At 41.8% G+C, this 17,998-nt stretch overlaps 2 protein-coding genes across 2 annotated transcripts in view; both read right to left on the bottom strand.

Annotated features, from left to right (window-relative positions):
* LOC134528427 (sterile alpha motif domain-containing protein 13) overlaps window positions 1-10,772 on the bottom strand; it is a 31,001-nt gene extending 20,229 nt beyond the window's left edge. Inside the window, exons 1-3 of the mRNA XM_063362032.1 lie at window positions 10,615-10,772; window positions 10,175-10,275; window positions 693-834 (exon numbers count right to left, since the gene is read on the bottom strand). Coding sequence (XP_063218102.1) covers window positions 693-828 — 136 coding nt within the window. The 5' untranslated portion in view covers window positions 829-834; window positions 10,175-10,275; window positions 10,615-10,772. The remainder of the gene's footprint in view (window positions 1-692; window positions 835-10,174; window positions 10,276-10,614) is intronic.
* LOC134528426 (uncharacterized) lies at window positions 10,660-11,879 on the bottom strand. Its single transcript, XM_063362031.1, has 2 exons — window positions 11,017-11,879; window positions 10,660-10,911 (listed from the first exon to the last, which is right to left on the bottom strand). The coding sequence occupies exons 1-2, from the start codon at window positions 11,794-11,796 to the stop codon at window positions 10,660-10,662; spliced, it is 1,032 nt and encodes a 343-aa protein (XP_063218101.1). The 5' UTR covers window positions 11,797-11,879.
* Between the last annotated feature and the right edge of the window lie 6,119 nt (window positions 11,880-17,998).

Raw genomic sequence — 17,998 nt, 5'->3', positions numbered from 1 at the left:
TGATATGACCAAGCTATAAACACGTCCTACAACACAAGAGATTAAGTGAATTAAGATAAATAGTGAACCTTTTAATGTATATAAAAAACCAAACCAAAGTTTTTGCAAGGCAGGAAGATACTCTTATCAACAACATACTAAAAAGTCAAAAATAAAACAATACCTAAGTTGTTAGGTCAACTTCAAATATATATATTTTTTTAATAAAGAGAGAAGCCTATGCATAAATGTAGAATGCATAAGTATACAATCATGTGATGCCTTATAAACTTTACCTTCGCTGAATCCCTCAGTTAAACACTTTGTATTTTAAATACTTAAGTCAGATTTAAATTTATTTAATCACACACATTTTGCTTTAGTACAAAACAATATAGTCAACTTAGAAAAAGTTAATCAAGCCAATAATTTTTAACTGTGTTCAACATATCAGTATTTTATTCAAATATTTATAAAAAAAATTATTATTATTATTATTTGAAAATATTAGTTTCAAACGAATGCCAGATGTTACTATGATTTTCTGTTAAAGTTTGTTGTTTGCAATATTTTTGTTCAGCTAATAAGTCATTCAGATAAAAAACATCTCTAAACAGGTCTTCCACAGAAAGGAGTGTGTTAGAGACTATGGTCATTATCATACGTTTGAAAAGTGGTAGAAAAGAGTGAAGGTTTGGAATGGGAGTGCAAACCTGCTTCAGTCTTCTGCTTGAAGAAGGCGGTTGAGCAGCCGGAACAAAACCACTTGGCGATGGTGACCTGTTCTGGCAGCGGCGGCGAATGGCAGCTCAAGTGGAATCCCTCGTCGCAACCACAGCACACCACCATGCCCCCCTGCAAACACACACTGTTGTAGCCAGGGCAGTCTCCCACAACACCACCATGCCCCCCTGCAAACACACACTCTTGTAGCCAGGTGTTCGCAGTCTCCCACAACACCACCATGCCCCCCTGCAAACACACACTGTTGTAGCCAGGGCAGTCTCCCACAACACCACCATGCCCCCCTGCAAACACACACTCTTGTAGCCAGGTGTTGGCAGTCTCCCACAACACCACCATGCCCCCCTGCAAACACACACTCTTGTAGCCAGGTGTTCGCAGTCTCCCACAACACCACCATGCCCCCCTGCAAACACACACTGTTGTAGCCAGGGCAGTCTCCCACAACACCACCATGCCCCCCTGCAAACACACACTCTTGTAGCCAGGGCAGTCTCCCACAACACCACCATGCCCCCCTGCAAACACACACTCTTGTAGCCAGGTGGTCGCAGTCTCCCACAACACCACCATGCCCCCCTGCAAACACACACTGTTGTAGCCAGGGCAGTCTCCCACAACACCACCATGCCCCCCTGAAAACACACACTCTTGTAGCCAGGTGGTCGCAGTCTCCCACAACACCACCATGCCCCCCTGCAAACACACACTCTTGTAGCCAGGTGTTCGCAGTCTCCCACAACACCACCATGCCCCCCTGCAAACACACACTGTTGTAGCCAGGGCAGTCTCCCACAACACCACCATGCCCCCCTGCAAACACACACTCTTGTAGCCAGGTGTTCGCAGTCTCCCACAACACCACCATGCCCCCCTGCAAACACACACTCTTGTAGCCAGGTGTTCGCAGTCTCCCACAACACCACCATGCCCCCCTGCAAACACACACTGTTGTAGCCAGGGCAGTCTCCCACAACACCACCATGCCCCCCTGCAAACACTCTCTCTTGTAGCCAGGTGTTCGCAGTCTCCCACAACACCACCATGCCCCCCTGCAAACACACACTGTTGTAGCCAGGGCAGTCTCCCACAACACCACCATGCCCCCCTGCAAACATACACTCTTGTAGCCAGGTGTTCGCAGTCTCCCACAACACCACCATGCCCCCCTGCAAACACACACTCTTGTAGCCAGGTGTTCGCAGTCTCCCACAACACCACCATGCCCCCCTGCAAACACACACTGTTGTAGCCAGGGCAGTCTCCCACAACACCACCATGCCCCCCTGCAAACACACACTCTTGTAGCCAGGTGTTCGCAGTCTCCCACAACACCACCATGCCCCCCTGCAAACACACACTCTTGTAGCCAGGTGTTCGCAGTCTCCCACAACACCACCATGCCCCCCTGCAAACACACACTGTTGTAGCCAGGGCAGTCTCCCACAACACCACCATGCCCCCCTGCAAACACTCTCTCTTGTAGCCAGGTGTTCGCAGTCTCCCACAACACCACCATGCCCCCCTGCAAACACACACTGTTGTAGCCAGGGCAGTCTCCCACAACACCACCATGCCCCCCTGCAAACACACACTCTTGTAGCCAGGTGTTCGCAGTCTCCCACAACACCACCATGCCCCCCTGCAAACACACACTGTTGTAGCCAGGGCAGTCTCCCACAACACCACCATGCCCCCCTGCAAACACACACTCTTGTAGCCAGGTGTTGGCAGTCTCCCACAACACCACCATGCCCCCCTGCAAACACACACTCTTGTAGCCAGGTGTTCGCAGTCTCCCACAACACCACCATGCCCCCCTGCAAACACACACTGTTGTAGCCAGGGCAGTCTCCCACAACACCACCATGCCCCCCTGCAAACACACACTCTTGTAGCCAGGGCAGTCTCCCACAACACCACCATGCCCCCCTGCAAACACACACTCTTGTAGCCAGGTGGTCGCAGTCTCCCACAACACCACCATGCCCCCCTGCAAACACACACTCAGGGGGAGGGGGGGGACACTTCATAGGGTAAGGCAATCACATTTTTCTAGTTGCTATACGGTTTTATCCAACATCTGAGCACGAAAATTATAATCAAAATACCACGTTGATTAAATAAATATTACATTTGTTTTAACATTTTATCAAATTTATGGCATAAATTGGTATTGTTGAAATGAAAATAATATATTTACTTAAAAGAAAATAAACAAATTTTCATTGGCATGTTGAACCACTTGTTTATCAAACAACACCATGATTAATGGCGTCTGCGTTTAATTAGATTTAATAAAAAAAATTCTAAGGAAATTTTGTTTCAATCATGTTGAAATAGTAATCTCGTTAAATAATATCAATGATTTCATGAACTACTTTATAAATCACTGTTGACTGTTATGAAACATGCCTGATTCGGCTACGTGTTGTGTTAACTACTGGTACAAGAGAAGAGATAATAATAATTAACTTTACTTTAAGTTTCCGCTTGACGAAACTAGGTATGTGTGAATTATTAAAACGAAACAAAATAAAAGTTTTGTGTAATTAAATAGTGATGAGCATATTGTTTTCATGCCCTACAGAATTTCCTCTTTTTAGGCAGTGTGTAGTCGCACTTTGAGGACAAGCACACAATACATTAATACCTAGGTACTGTTCTAAATGTCAATGAGTCTCAAATTCTGCTCAAACTTGCTACTTATGTACTTTAATTAGTCTAAATGTTTTGTATGAATTTTATTTTTAGGTCGAGAGGGAGGTGTGGGTAAAAATGTTGTATTGTGTATCCAAGTCTATCCCTTGATACTAATGGCATGATCCTGTGGTAATGATTCTTGCTGTTTTAACATTAATTAAAACAGCAAGCATCATGTGCCACCGGATAAATCATACATGAACATGCCAACAGGATCAAGGGATAAACTTAGATACGTGATACGGAACAATTACCGAGGTGAGGGTTGCGATAAAATGAAGTGTCTTTTAAATTTTTATGTTGAAATTAAGGTTTTTTTCCTTAACAATTGCTATACACCTGTCTTCAAGAAGTGAAGATACGAGAATTATTTGTACTTTCACCTAATCCATAAAGAATTAGATGCCATTGGTAACCGCTTCATTTCAGTTTTTGTGGGAAAATTGTACAACTTAGGCAGTTAAATTTGCCAGAAATACACGTTGCCTGTGTTAATGATATAATACTTCTGCACGTTTTTTTATGCATTAGTTTTGTTTGCAATTTGTAATGCATTTTGGTAGGTACCTACGAAAATCCTAACTTTAACTTCAATCAACGTAATTCTACTAGAACAGAAATTGTTTCTTGGACATAAAAAAATGCAGCAATTTAATATAATCCGAAAATATGTTACATATATGCATTTTAACAAATGTTATGATACGTAAACAAAACATTTTTAACCGAAATGAGGTTAAGGCAAACACTGTCCCGAAGGTAAGAAATTTACTTATTGTTTTAAAAATATTGCTCTCCTAAATCATTTTATGTTACGTTTACCGATGTTTAGTTAAATGATTTGCTTATAAGGGAAAAAAAATTAATATTTTTATAAATATTAATGCATGCATGAAAAAAGTCACAAGCTCGCCAACATTCAGTTGAAGCTGCAAATTTCCCTACTATTCAAATTAGTGTTTTAAGCATATTAACTGCAAATTGTACTTTAAAAGAATAATTATGTATTTAAATTAAAATTTATTTATAATTTGAAACGTAAGTCTTACTCCAGAAGGTACTTTATCTCGGTTTTAAGCCATTGCAACTTCGTTTTAATGTTTATCAAGTTTGCGTTTTTGTATAGCAACTAGAGCATTTCTGAATAAAAAAAAATGTAGAACTGCAATAGCATTGAGTGTCCACTCTGTACTAGTACTTTATTTACTCTATGCACACACTCATGTAGCCAGGTGTTCGCAGTCTCCCACAACACCACCATGCCCCCCTGCAAACACACACTGTTGTAGCCAGGGCAGTCTCCCACAACACCACCATGCCCCCCTGCAAACACACACTCTTGTAGCCAGGTGGTCTCAGTCTCCTACAACACAACCATGCCCCCCTGCAAACACACTCTCTTGTAGCCAGGTGTTTGCCGTCTCCCACAACACAATCATGCCCCCCTGCAAACACTCTCTCTTGTAGCCAGGTGTTCGCAGTCTCCCACAACACCACCATGCCCCCCTGCAAACACACTCTCTTGTAGCCAGGTGTTCGCAGTCTCCCACAACACCACCATGCCCCCCTGCAAACACACACTGTTGTAGCCAGGGCAGTCTCCCACAACACCACCATGCCCCCCTGCAAACACACACTGTTGTAGCCAGGGCAGTCTCCCACAACACCACCATGCCCCCCTGCAAACACACACTCTTGTAGCCAGGTGTTCGCAGTCTCCCACAACACCACCATGCCCCCCTGCAAACACACACTGTTGTAGCCAGGGCAGTCTCCCACAACACCACCATGCCCCCCTGCAAACACACTCTCTTGTAGCCAGGTGTTTGCAGTCTCCCACAACACAATCATGCCCCCCTGCAAACACTCTCTCTTGTAGCCAGGTGTTCGCAGTCTCCCACAACACAATCATGCCCCCCTGCAAACACTCTCTCTTGTAGCCAGGTGTTCGCAGTCTCCCACAACACCACCATGCCCCCCTGCAAACACACTCTCTTGTAGCCAGGTGTTCGCAGTCTCCCACAACACCACCATGCCCCCCTGCAAACACACACTCTTGTAGCCAGGTGTTCGCAGTCTCCCACAACACAACCATGCCCCCCTGCAAACACACACTCTTGTAGCCAGGTGGTCTCAGTCTCCTACAACACAACCATGCCCCCCTGCAAACACACTCTCTTGTAGCCAGGTGTTTGCAGTCTCCCACAACACAATCATGCCCCCCTGCAAACACTCTCTCTTGTAGCCAGGTGTTCGCAGTCTCCCACAACACCACCATGCCCCCCTGCAAACACACTCTCTTGTAGCCAGGTGTTCGCAGTCTCCCACAACACCACCATGCCCCCCTGCAAACATACTCTCTTGTATCCAGGTGGTCGCAGTCTCCCACAACACAACCATGCCCCCCTGCAAACACACACTGTTGTAGCCAGGTGTTCGCAGTCGCCCACAACACCACCATGCCCCCCTGAAAACACACACTCTTGTAGCCAGGTGGTCGCAGTCTCCCACAACACCACCATGCCCCCCTGCAAACACACACTCTTGTAGCCAGGTGTTCGCAGTCTCCCACAACACCACCATGCCCTCCTGCAAACACACTCTCTTGTAGCCAGGTGTTTGCAGTCTCCCACAACACCACCATGCCCCCCTGCAAACACACACTGTTGTAGCCAGGGCAGTCTCCCACAACACCACCATGCCCCCCTGCAAACACACACTCTTGTAGCCAGGTGGTCTCAGTCTCCTACAACACAACCATGCCCCCCTGCAAACACACTCTCTTGTAGCCAGGTGTTTGCAGTCTCCCACAACACAACCATGCCCCCCTGCAAACACACTCTCTTGTAGCCAGGTGTTCGCAGTCTCCCACAACACCACCATGCCCCCCTGCAAACACACACTCTTGTAGCCAGGTGTTCGCAGTCTCCCACAACACAACCATGCCCCCCTGCAAACACACACTCTTGTAGCCAGGTGGTCTCAGTCTCCTACAACACAACCATGCCCCCCTGCAAACACACTCTCTTGTAGCCAGGTGTTTGCAGTCTCCCACAACACAATCATGCCCCCCTGCAAACACTCTCTCTTGTAGCCAGGTGTTCGCAGTCTCCCACAACACCACCATGCCCCCCTGCAAACACACTCTCTTGTAGCCAGGTGTTCGCAGTCTCCCACAACACCACCATGCCCCCCTGCAAACATACTCTCTTGTATCCAGGTGGTCGCAGTCTCCCACAACACAACCATGCCCCCCTGCAAACACACACTGTTGTAGCCAGGTGTTCGCAGTCGCCCACAACACCACCATGCCCCCCTGAAAACACACACTCTTGTAGCCAGGTGGTCGCAGTCTCCCACAACACCACCATGCCCCCCTGCAAACACACACTCTTGTAGCCAGGTGTTCGCAGTCTCCCACAACACCACCATGCCCTCCTGCAAACACACTCTCTTGTAGCCAGGTGTTCGCAGTCTCCCACAACACCACCATGCCCCCCTGCAAACACACACTGTTGTAGCCAGGGCAGTCTCCCACAACACCACCATGCCCCCCTGCAAACACACACTCTTGTAGCCAGGTGGTCTCAGTCTCCTACAACACAACCATGCCCCCCTGCAAACACACTCTCTTGTAGCCAGGTGTTTGCAGTCTCCCACAACACAATCATGCCCCCCTGCAAACACACTCTCTTGTAGCCAGGTGTTTGCAGTCTCCCACAACACAATCATGCCCCCCTGCAAACACTCTCTCTTGTAGCCAGGTGTTCGCAGTCTCCCACAACACAATCATGCCCCCCTGCAAACACACACGCTCGGTTCCATATGTTTGCTGTCTGCCCCAGTACAACTTTACGAAACAGTATAAGATTTGTAAGTTAGCTATAGTCAATAATGTCGTACTGCATCTAAATTTTAACTAAGTACGACAACTAATTCATAGAAACTTTTTTTTTTATCACAATGCCAACCTTTATTTTTTTTCATGCACATCTGTCATATTGGTTGTGTGGCAGGGAAACCTAGGGTGTAGTTGGGGTCTTGCGGTAACGCTATCTCAGAATCATCGCAGAAATGTGCCGAAGAAAATGACAGATTTTTGGCCAGTGAATTTTAATTTTGCAATCTGGTTTGGTAATGCAAATATAAAACTAAAATTTTGCCAAAACCTTACACTCCTAAATCATCAGTAGTATCCAATTGGCTTGGCATTTATGTAGTTTCTTTATTGTGTTCATCAATAAGTATTTTTGTTTATTAATACAAAGAACTTGACTATCAGTCTGAAATTTTATAATTCTCATTTTTCTGGACAAATAACACTATAATTACAGAAAATTAATGCAAATACATAAAAGCACTTTAAATTGCCATGACTTTGGATCTGTAAATTCTGTAATCCAACCGATTGAGGTGCTCGCTACTCATTTTTCAGAAGATTCAGACACACTATATTCCATTGCAAATGTAAGAAATAGCATGAGAATTGATTGAACATATTTTTTCTTGATAACAATGATTAATAAAATGTTTTTTTTTTCTTTTGTTTTTTTCCCATTATGTATCCTCTAAAAATGGATTAGCTAAATATTAATTGTCACTCTGTGACTATATTCAGTTTTTTTTAAACAAATTTATTTTTAATATGTCCTTCTGTGGTATTTTATGTTCAGAATAGGGATGGGGAATATTTACTGTCGCGTTTCGCCGTCGCGACTTGTAACTGCAAGTCGCAGGGCCAGGCCACAACCCACGACCATGAAAATGTCACGTCAAATCACTCTCTCCACGAGGAACGCCAGGCATGTCGCGGGCGCTAAGAATCAGTAGATGGTGGCCTATCGCGGGAAGTAGCCATTGGCTGAGCAGCGACGAACGACAAGCCTGGCCCTGGCACTGCTTGTCCAGAACACAGCGTGGCCAGTCTGTTTTATTGCACCCAAGTAGGGCAATGGTCACTTTCTGAGTCTACAACATTATTATATTAGTATGCAGAATATATTTTAAAATTCCAGGGTACCTATTTTTTTTTTTTTTTAAATGTCTGATATACCACAGATGTTTTGCTTATTTTGATTAATATATGATGAATCAAGGCAAAAAAAAAAGTGTGCTACTTTGGTTTCTCTGAGCATAAATCATTTCAGTTATAATTAATTTATAATATTCAATGTCACACGCAGTGAATATTATTATTACTTGAATAGTGAGATAACAAATATTGGAATAAAACAATTCCTTTATAAAAAAAAATATTAAAAAAGTAGGTTCTACCATTTTCATGCACGATAACGCATAATTAAATAATTTGTTTCTAAAATCTCTCACACTCACATACATTACAAGCAAGGTTCTCCTCAAAGTGCAGTAGGTGTGTCGCCGCCGTGCGTCGTGTGTCGCAGCACAGGTCGAGGGTTGCGTGACGGGTTGCCGCGCGGTTTGTGTATCACGAAGCGTAACGGAACGGCGACACGCCTAGCGCCTTTCACCCAGCAACACATGCGTACTTTCTCGACGCGGCATGAGACACTTGTGCGTTCAGTTACTCTGTTTAAAATCACTTGTGAACCTGAACTAAATGTATACCAAAAATGAAAAAATAAAACAAGAAGCCAAATAACACCAAGTCATTGCAGTGAAGTACGGTACCGCCCAGTTTTCGTTTGTTTTAGTACGTATTATATAAACGTGCTGAATAATATAATTTAAATCAAAAACATTTCATTTAATAATATTCAGAAATATATTAACATAAGTTTGACTTATTTATGAAAAATGTATAGTAAAACATGGCATTAAACTGTGAATAATTTGGTTTCTCTATGACTAAAGGGTGTATACCCAGAGCCAGACCCTTTGAAAGGGTGCTGAAATATTACCTACACGAGAGCAGGTGTGACAACAGAAAATAGGTATCAAAAATGTTACAGAATGGGTATCGTGTGGGGCTGGCTTAAGCGACAAGGTCGCTATTCGCTCCTAAAGTTTCAATTTATACAGAAGAACTGTATTTAAATTAATTAACATTTCACTAACCAATCGTCCATTGCAATAGGACACCACTAAATGATCATAGTAAATATTTCAACAGCATAATATTAAATGAGTTATTACTCATATGTATCATGTGCACATTAAATTTGTATATTATTCACTAATATTTCTTTGGTATTCCCATTATAAGTATATTGAAATTTGATAATCCATCAAAATCACTAATACCGCACTGCCGTCGCGTGGTTCCGAACGTTGCCAGATTAAATAGCTTATACTGTATTAGGAAAGCAAGTCACATGCTGTTGACGACATCCGTCGTGTCTTCCTCAGTTGCTAAGGTCGCTGTTGCCCATCGCTGTCCCATTTGTCTGTGTGCACTGGGAGTGAGCGAGTGCTGTTAGTGCAGTGGCCCAGTGTATGTGTGCAGACAAGTGACAATCGTCCGTGTACAAGATGCGGCAACTAGGTTCCCTCGACTGCTGCATGGCGACAGCGGAGCGCGTCTGTTGCGGTAACAACCTTGGTGACAGAGGAAGGCACGATGGATGTCGTCACTGTATTCAAACTAGCTACTTTGTTTTGACCAGGTTGTTATGAGTTTCTATTTTGTATATAAAAAGGTATACATATATATATGTGTGTGTGTGTATATATATTTTTTAGCAGGTGTCTTAACGAAACATACAAATATTTCACAAATGACTTATCTGAAGGTACTAGCCTATTATTCATTGAATACCAAAATGCTTACAGATTCTGAAGTCCCAGAACAAATGCTGCAAGTCTTGCAACGAGAGCACAGCCAGTTCGCTGGTGGCGCAGATTCGTTCAAGTTTGCACACGACGGGTGAACTGTCAACACAATCAAACCGACACTTCTACAACAGATAAATTAATTACCTTAATTATACTGCATTATTAAGTTAAACATATTCAAACTTTACAACTGCAACTTAAACATTATGCACAAATTAATCATCTGAATCAAGAATGGAACTCAATGTTCTATTAGACATCTGATTAAATTCACTGCCAAATTTTATGGACACTGAAAATAACAAGAACAAATACTAGTTTATAAATTTTAGTGAGTGATTCCAGTACTTTTTATAGCAAAAAATTTGCCAAAAATATCTACTTGATTTTCCCACAACCCTTAACCTAAAAAAGAAAATGGAAAATTTATTTCACCATTTAAAACACCAACTGGCAAAGCTTCATTTATTCTTCCGAACACTAAAACTGTAAATACTGTATTACCGGAACATTTGTTTGCTGAAGAGTACCTTTGTGGGTGCAGCCCCGGCACCACAACAACTTCTCGTTCTGGCCGCGCCGGTTGCGCGCCTGGTGGCGACACAGGTAACACACGCCTCCAACTGCACCTTTGTTTTGATTTGCAAGCTTCGAGCTGGAGCTTCCTACCGGACGCCCTCGTTTGCGAGTTGGAATGTTGTTGTCAGACGGGTCAAACACTTTCTTCGCACGCTGGAAAAGACGCACAAATATGATCAAACAACACTGCAAACACGAAACCTAAAAACTATTTTTGTTCCTCCTGTAGATACATTGGTCACCCAAATGCGCACTTACCTTTCGTCGAACGCCAACACGAAATCCAGACGCAGGGACATCTTTCGGTGAACTAGCACCGTCAGGCGAGCTATCGTGTGTTTTCGCATCTTCTTTTTTTTTGCTGTTTACAAAGTAAGTTGAATTTAAGTTAGAGTCGGCCTCGTCTTCTTTGGAAACATACTCGTCCTCGGAATGGTGATCAGAAGAGCAAGGCGAATCTATTCTAAGCATTTTCAACTCATTTCCGTTTGAATTACTAGCCGACGGACTGGTTGGGATAGGATGGTCCGCCAACGAATAGTTACCATTTTCAAGAATCACTAGATTGCCCGAACCAACCTCGCGCTGAACTATTATGTCGAAATGTTGCTCTGAAAATAAAGTTCTGTCTTTTTCATGTAGAAATTTCTTTAGTTCTTGTCTCGGCACTCCAAAATCCAGGTAATCAGGCTCCTGAACAATTAATTCTGCGATACCGCTACTCACTAGACTGCTCAGGCTTTGGTTCACGCCTTGATTTTCTTCCCTACTTTTACTGTACATCGCGTATCGCGACCACTTCGCAGCATTTCTGTAGCTCGTATTACCCTTGTATTCAACTTTTACGACGATGTCTGCATCTACCAGCCGTTGTAAATCTATAATCGCATCCGCAGGACACACGGCGAACCTTCGCTGTAAATAACTACATATTCTATCAGCGTCTGGTCGCGCTTTTCGCCTTCGTAATTGATCAATAGCTTCTAAAATACGGTGTTCATGCTTAATCTCACTCATTACATCGCTGTTAAAATCCATTCGGAAGCTGTTACTTAAACTCGTATATTTCGATGCCCGCACAAACTTCACTAACGCGCCCGCCACCACCGCGGTCCGCCTCGACTAGCGAAAAAAAAAAAAAAAAAAAAAAAAATGCCTGCGGCGCAATGGCAGTGAAATTTCCGCACGTGGCGCATGCGCGACGTTTAAGTCGATAGTCCTACTTTTGAAAACAGCCCATTGTAAATTATTTTATAAGTTCATTTCAATTCTTTTTTTACAACTCTACACCCTAATTGGGTAAACGTAGAATTGTATCGTTTTATGTAAAGAAAGAAATGTTTAATTAAATAAATTTATTTAGCTTTATTATTGAATCAAGCTAAAAATGTTATACGTAATTTCTCACGGGTAGCAAGTAATACTTTATGAAGAAATACATGCTTATCATTTATGTGAAAAATAAAAGTGTGACGTCACGTTGACGAGGCATCAGATGAAAGACGACGGGTTTTTTTTTCTCCCGTGACCCAGCTTGAATCGACACATCCTGAAATGACCAAATTTAGCTGTGATCAGTGACTGTAAAATATGACTCCAATAAGATATCTCTTTTTTTTTCTTTTTTCTAAATCAGCACGCCACTAGAACGTAATAAAAGAAAACTTATTTGTTTTGTTTAACCATGGCCTGTGATATCTAACTGCTCATTTATTATCCTTCTTGTGAATTGAATTGATTTGAAAATAATTAATTTATAAAATAATGTTCGTAAAAAGAACATTTGTTTGTCGGATGCAAATAAATAATTAAGTTATTGCTAGATCACTTCCAGGAGCATTGCTCACTCGAGCTTATTTAGTGCATAAATGACAATGTTGGCAATAAGCATCTCTACCATAGAACTAATCTTTGAAAGTTTTGAGAGTTAACTTATCTCATACAAAAAACTTGTTGCAAGTAGTTTCCATTCTTGCCAAAAGATGTCGTTCCATTTTGCGATGAGGTAAGTATTATAATTTTTTTTAATATGGGATTTGTGATCCTCACTCACGATCACAAAAGAAAGAGTGCTTCGCTAATCGCTAGACATCAAAGAGAAGGAAGTTTGTCTTGTATGATAGCGTATCTTAGCTGTCTCAAAACAATGTAATCGATTCAGTAAATAATCTTTTATTCAATGAGTTGTACAAATGTTTTTATGCAGTGATCCTCACTCACGAACGCAAGAGTAGGAGGTCTTCGTTAAATATCAAGGAGAAGGAAGTTCGTCTTGCATGATACAGCTTCTCATATTTTCCAAAACAGTGTAATAGACTGAATAAAGAATCTTTAATTCGAAGTGATGTACAGACATTGGGACAGTTTTTATGTAGGTTGCGGAATGCTCACTCACGATCGCAAGGAAAGGAGAGCTTCGCTAGACATTAAGGAGAAGAAAGTTCGTCTTGCATGATGAATTTATCAGCTGTTTTAAGGCATGGTATTCGACTGAGTAATGAATCTTTCATACGAAGTGTTACACAGTCACTGCGGCGCTATGTTCAGGGATACACTTTACACTACACTGCACTCGTTCGGGTCGCGCACTTCTGCACATGGCTCGGAAGGAACGACCTGTCAAACACACGGTCATATACGTAGATAGGTCTTGCAACTTACCTTAATTCTCCATTGGCTTATTAAAGCTCGCGGGGGACTGAAAACTTACGCCGCTAGTAATAGGTATCCCCTTCATTAACATTGAATTAAATGAGAGTTTCGCATTGAAGTCGTACCTCCTATAGTCACTAATCCCGATCCCCAACCCGCTAATAACGGACTCTGATGGCGGCACACACCTTTGCATTATGTCCGCGCAGGGCAGTTGGTCGACGGTAGGGAGGGCTCAGTCAAACTCCCCCCTCCCCCTCATCAAGAATGTATCTATATAAATTGAATCTGGTAAAAACTCCACAAAGGGAAGTGCTTTGTTAAGGTGTGTAGCCCCTTCAGGGCATTATAGTAAATCAACTCTCATTATTTGTGGGTACTGCCTTCAACACTATTTGATGGGGGGAGTTAAAGTAGGTATATATTAAGTGAAATAGTGTAAGTACGTGGCGAGCAATCTTCCGTTTGACTATAGCAGGCAATAATTATTCATAACATAAATAATCACATATAGGTTAAATTAATGTTTAATACCATTTATTATAAAGGAATGCTGTAAGACTCTTAGTCCGTAAGTCTATGTAAGAATAGTTAAGTTTTGTTTGTATGGAATTGGTGCAAGAGGATGCTCCCGCCCCTATCCCATCACCGGCAGTCTGGAGCACACGCGGTTTCTGTCACAGAACAGCCTTCAATGTTGCAACTTTGATCGTGTTGTTCTGTTCCGTTAGTAATTAAGCAGAAGACTTGGTCTATGCTCACCATCGCGACTTCGAACCATTTCACAGTAAGAGATCAAATTTGTCCGGCTACTGTTCAACTGCCGATAGACCCTCCCGTGCGCAATTTGCTTACGTACGGCACTGGCCGACTTCCACCCCGAGATCTGTGTGTAATTGTGTCGTACACACACCCACTGTCTGCACTATCATTCTATACAGCTATTGATATGTAGAACTCACTCCACGGGACTGACCAGTTATAGTGGTGTCTGGCGCACTGTCCGTGGGACGCATGGTTAAAGAGACTGCCGCAGAATCAGATCACAAGTGTTTATGGTAACACTGTTTTATAGTGTATGATCTGCCAACGCGGCTGTGTAGCGTCCTGATAAATGCATGTGTTTAAAGTTTATCGATCACACAGTTTTAATTATTTTTTTATTTTTTCACCTCATTATACAAGTTAGGCAACAGCATCTTAAGCTGTATAGGGGAGTGCCGCAATAATAGTTATAATAGGACCCATACTATTGCAGCCTCGAACTTAGAGCACCACACACGGCCAACGACCTACCCCTCTCTCGTGTTTAGCTCTGGAGACTAGCCTGGCACTCTTCGCATAAATTCGCATCCACCACACTCAGTTCACCCTGACGTGTTGGACGTAGGACCACAGGTGATGGCAATATAAAAGTATCTTCATTTTTTTAAAAAACTGTTCATTTTAAACATTGTGTAAAGATTAGGGTTATTTTATTTGGAAGCTGTATAGGGTTTGAATACATAACAATAACTTGTTTTTTTTTGCCACAATCGTCAATTAAAGATTTAACCTAACAAAGATACTATCTGACCAATTTTATTTTTTCAATTGTTAAGTCAGCGGAGTGGTGTAGTGGTAAAATGCATGGGCTGATAGTCTGCAGGCTCAGGTTTCATACCCACTAGGATTTTTTTAAATTTATATGTTTTCATATTTCTTGCAAAATTAAACTTCTTAAAACAAAAAATAAATGTGTTTTAACAGTTAAATTACATAATCAGGCTAGATTCCGAAAAAAAAAAAAAATTTACGATATTCTAGCAAGTAATTATTTACTCTGCTTTTTTAACTTCTCTTCTTTTCATTTATTAACAGATGATACATTACATATTTTCATTATCCAATAAAATAATATGTTTTTAACTGTTTGAATATATTTAAATAAAAAATTGATAAATTAAAAAGGGTAGTTGTACAAGACACTCGGGTGAAATTTGCAAATTGGCCCTCCAATTTTCTCTACCAAATTTGGACAGATGGTCTGTTCTCCAAGGAAAATGGAAAAATCATCACTAAAGTTCACAGGAAACCAACACATACAGGCCAATGCCTGAACTTGAATTCCAACCATCCAAAAAGCGCTAAAACTGGCATAATTCACACTTTGATCAACCAATCAAAAATAATTAGTTCTGACATGAAATCAGTCGCTAATGAACATAATCACTTGAGAGATGAACTCTTAGCAAATAGTTACCCACCTGGCATCATAAAACAGCACATGACAACCAACAAAAACCACACCATTCTACAAGAAACTGCCAAAAAAACCAATTGGCACGTTGGTTATTCTGTATGTCCAGGGGCGTAGCCGGGAAGGGGGGGGTTAGAGGTTCAACCCCCCCCCCCCCTTAGCACCAAATCTTTAATTAATTTCTTATTCATGACTCAAACAAATTTCATATTAAAATTAATAAAAATTTTACCATTACAATATTTAAATTTAAGTACCGAAAACTGCTATAATGGCACTATTTTACACCTTAAAATCCAAATTTTCCCGGACCCCGCGCTTTAATACGGTGAGGGGGCGGGGGGGCATGCTTCTTAACACCCCCCATACACAAATCCTGGCTACGCCACTGTGTATGTCCATGACGTCTCAGACAAAAATAGGAAGATTAGGAAACAAATCATGGGTTTGATGCAGTTTTCAAATCAATTACATTATCAAAACCATGATCATCAAAGTAAAACCAGCCACAGACCAGTTTTCAATGTCAGAATTGTGTTTATCAGAATTCACTTGATTGCGGATGAATGTACATCAGAAAAACTAGCAGAGCAAGCCACTCCACTCGTACCGGAAGAAAACCCAATTAAAAGGAAACTGAAGGAATAGGCATTTGTAGTCAGCAAAAACAAGAGATAGTCATTCTACAAATCAAAACCCTTGCAGCAGAACACCAGCCAATAACAAAACCTCTTAGGTTCACAACCAATCAGGTGATTGCTAGCCTGTCATTGACCACACTAGGTGTGGTGGTAAAACACATAACCAAAGTTTTTCTACCAGTCTGTTTGTGCCTGATACGAGAACAGATGTCCGTTCCTGAAACATTGCAACTGTTTGTCTTAGAAAGTTTACAGTCATCATTGTGTTGTCCAAAATATTTGTTTTGTTTCGTCACTGGGTTTACCTGTGCATCACTGTTTTGTCTTAAGGGCCCCGCCTACCTGGGCACACATACGGTGTGCAGAGCTTCAGGAAAAACAACGCGATTTCAAAACTACTCAAGATATCCGAGTGGGGCCTATTTACGAGTTCGCTGAGGCCCGAAAAGTACTTTTAATTTTGGATCATGTTTTTAAACTGTATTTTTAGAAGCGTTAAAATGCCTAAAATGCGTGTTTTCAGAGTAATTTCTAGACATAAAACAACCAGTACAGATTCTTGAAAGCACTTAAGGGGCTTGCATAACACCTTTATCTTCATTTCTCCACCATATAATGTTACGGTCACCGCTCAAATTACACAGTTATCCTGTGACGACGAGAAGACTTCGCGTCAGTTCAGAGACTTGCGCTTAGAGGCTATACCGCGCTTGAAGCACCAGCGAGCGTCGCACTTATCACCCCGCCTCACTAACACAGATACACCCCTGATGAGGCGGGCCCCTTAAGGTGGTTGTATTTTCTATTACGGTTACAACTGTCTTCATTGTTGTCAGCCCGCTGTTTATCAATTTTGCAATATTTTTCCAGACTAATTCCATCCACGGAATTCTCTCTGTGCTGTATGTGTGTTTAACATTGACATTGTCTTTTTTCGGCTTGTTTTCTGTATGTTTGTGTATTCATTTTTCTTGCTCATACTTGTGGTTTCTCCATGACAGACCGTTAAAACCAGCAATGACACATTTCCATGAAAATATTTTAAAAATCGTGAGATATATGGCTTTGATTTAACCTAAAACTTGCATTTTTAACTCGTATCCTAGAATTTGTATTCATACAGAAATCAGAATCAAAATTATTTAACTTACATAATATACATATGATTTCATGCAATGCCATTATCACCTATTCCAAACCAACACACAATAGGCATAACAGTTAAGATAATATTCCAAAATTGTGAAGAAATTTTTATTTTCTTGTACAATAGCAAAAATCTATTTTTAAAAAATCAGAATTGGAGAAATAAAAAAAAAATTCCAATCAGAGAAGTCCTGATGCAGCATGTACCAGAAAAATAATCTGAACTGTAATAATATCAATGCTTTCGTATGAACCAGTAAGTTTTTTTTTTTGACATGGCTTGACAGCTATCAACAACCCCTCCCCTTTTATCATATGGTTTTAGGCTACATCCATTGTATTTGCCAGTCTTACATTGCGTGTAACTCTATGCTGATCATTGTGACCCTATCTGACTTGCTTTTCTCAGAGAAGCATTACTGACACCTAAGCATGTGTTTAGCTGCACCATATCTTGTACAACTGTCAGGGAATGTTTACCAGTGGAGTTTACATCGTAAGACCCAACAATGAACACAGAGCATTCTGCCTAGCTGTAGCGCTGTATTGCTGCATGGCATGA

The sequence above is a fragment of the Bacillus rossius genome, chromosome 1, assembly GCF_032445375.1.
Source record: "Bacillus rossius redtenbacheri isolate Brsri chromosome 1, Brsri_v3, whole genome shotgun sequence".
Lineage (NCBI taxonomy): Eukaryota > Metazoa > Arthropoda > Insecta > Phasmatodea > Bacillidae > Bacillus > Bacillus rossius.
This window is presented reverse-complemented; position numbering and strand designations above follow the sequence as displayed.

Bases quoted from the DNA above. Each gene is read 5' to 3' on its own strand.
- LOC134528426 (XM_063362031.1), bottom strand. From the start codon at position 11,796: ATGGATTTTAACAGCGATGTAATGAGTGAGATTAAGCATGAACACCGT. The intron at 10,912-11,016 runs GTAAGTGCGCAT...CGTCTTTTCCAG, and splicing joins GTGTTGGCGTTCGACGAAAG to CGTGCGAAGAAAGTGTTTGA.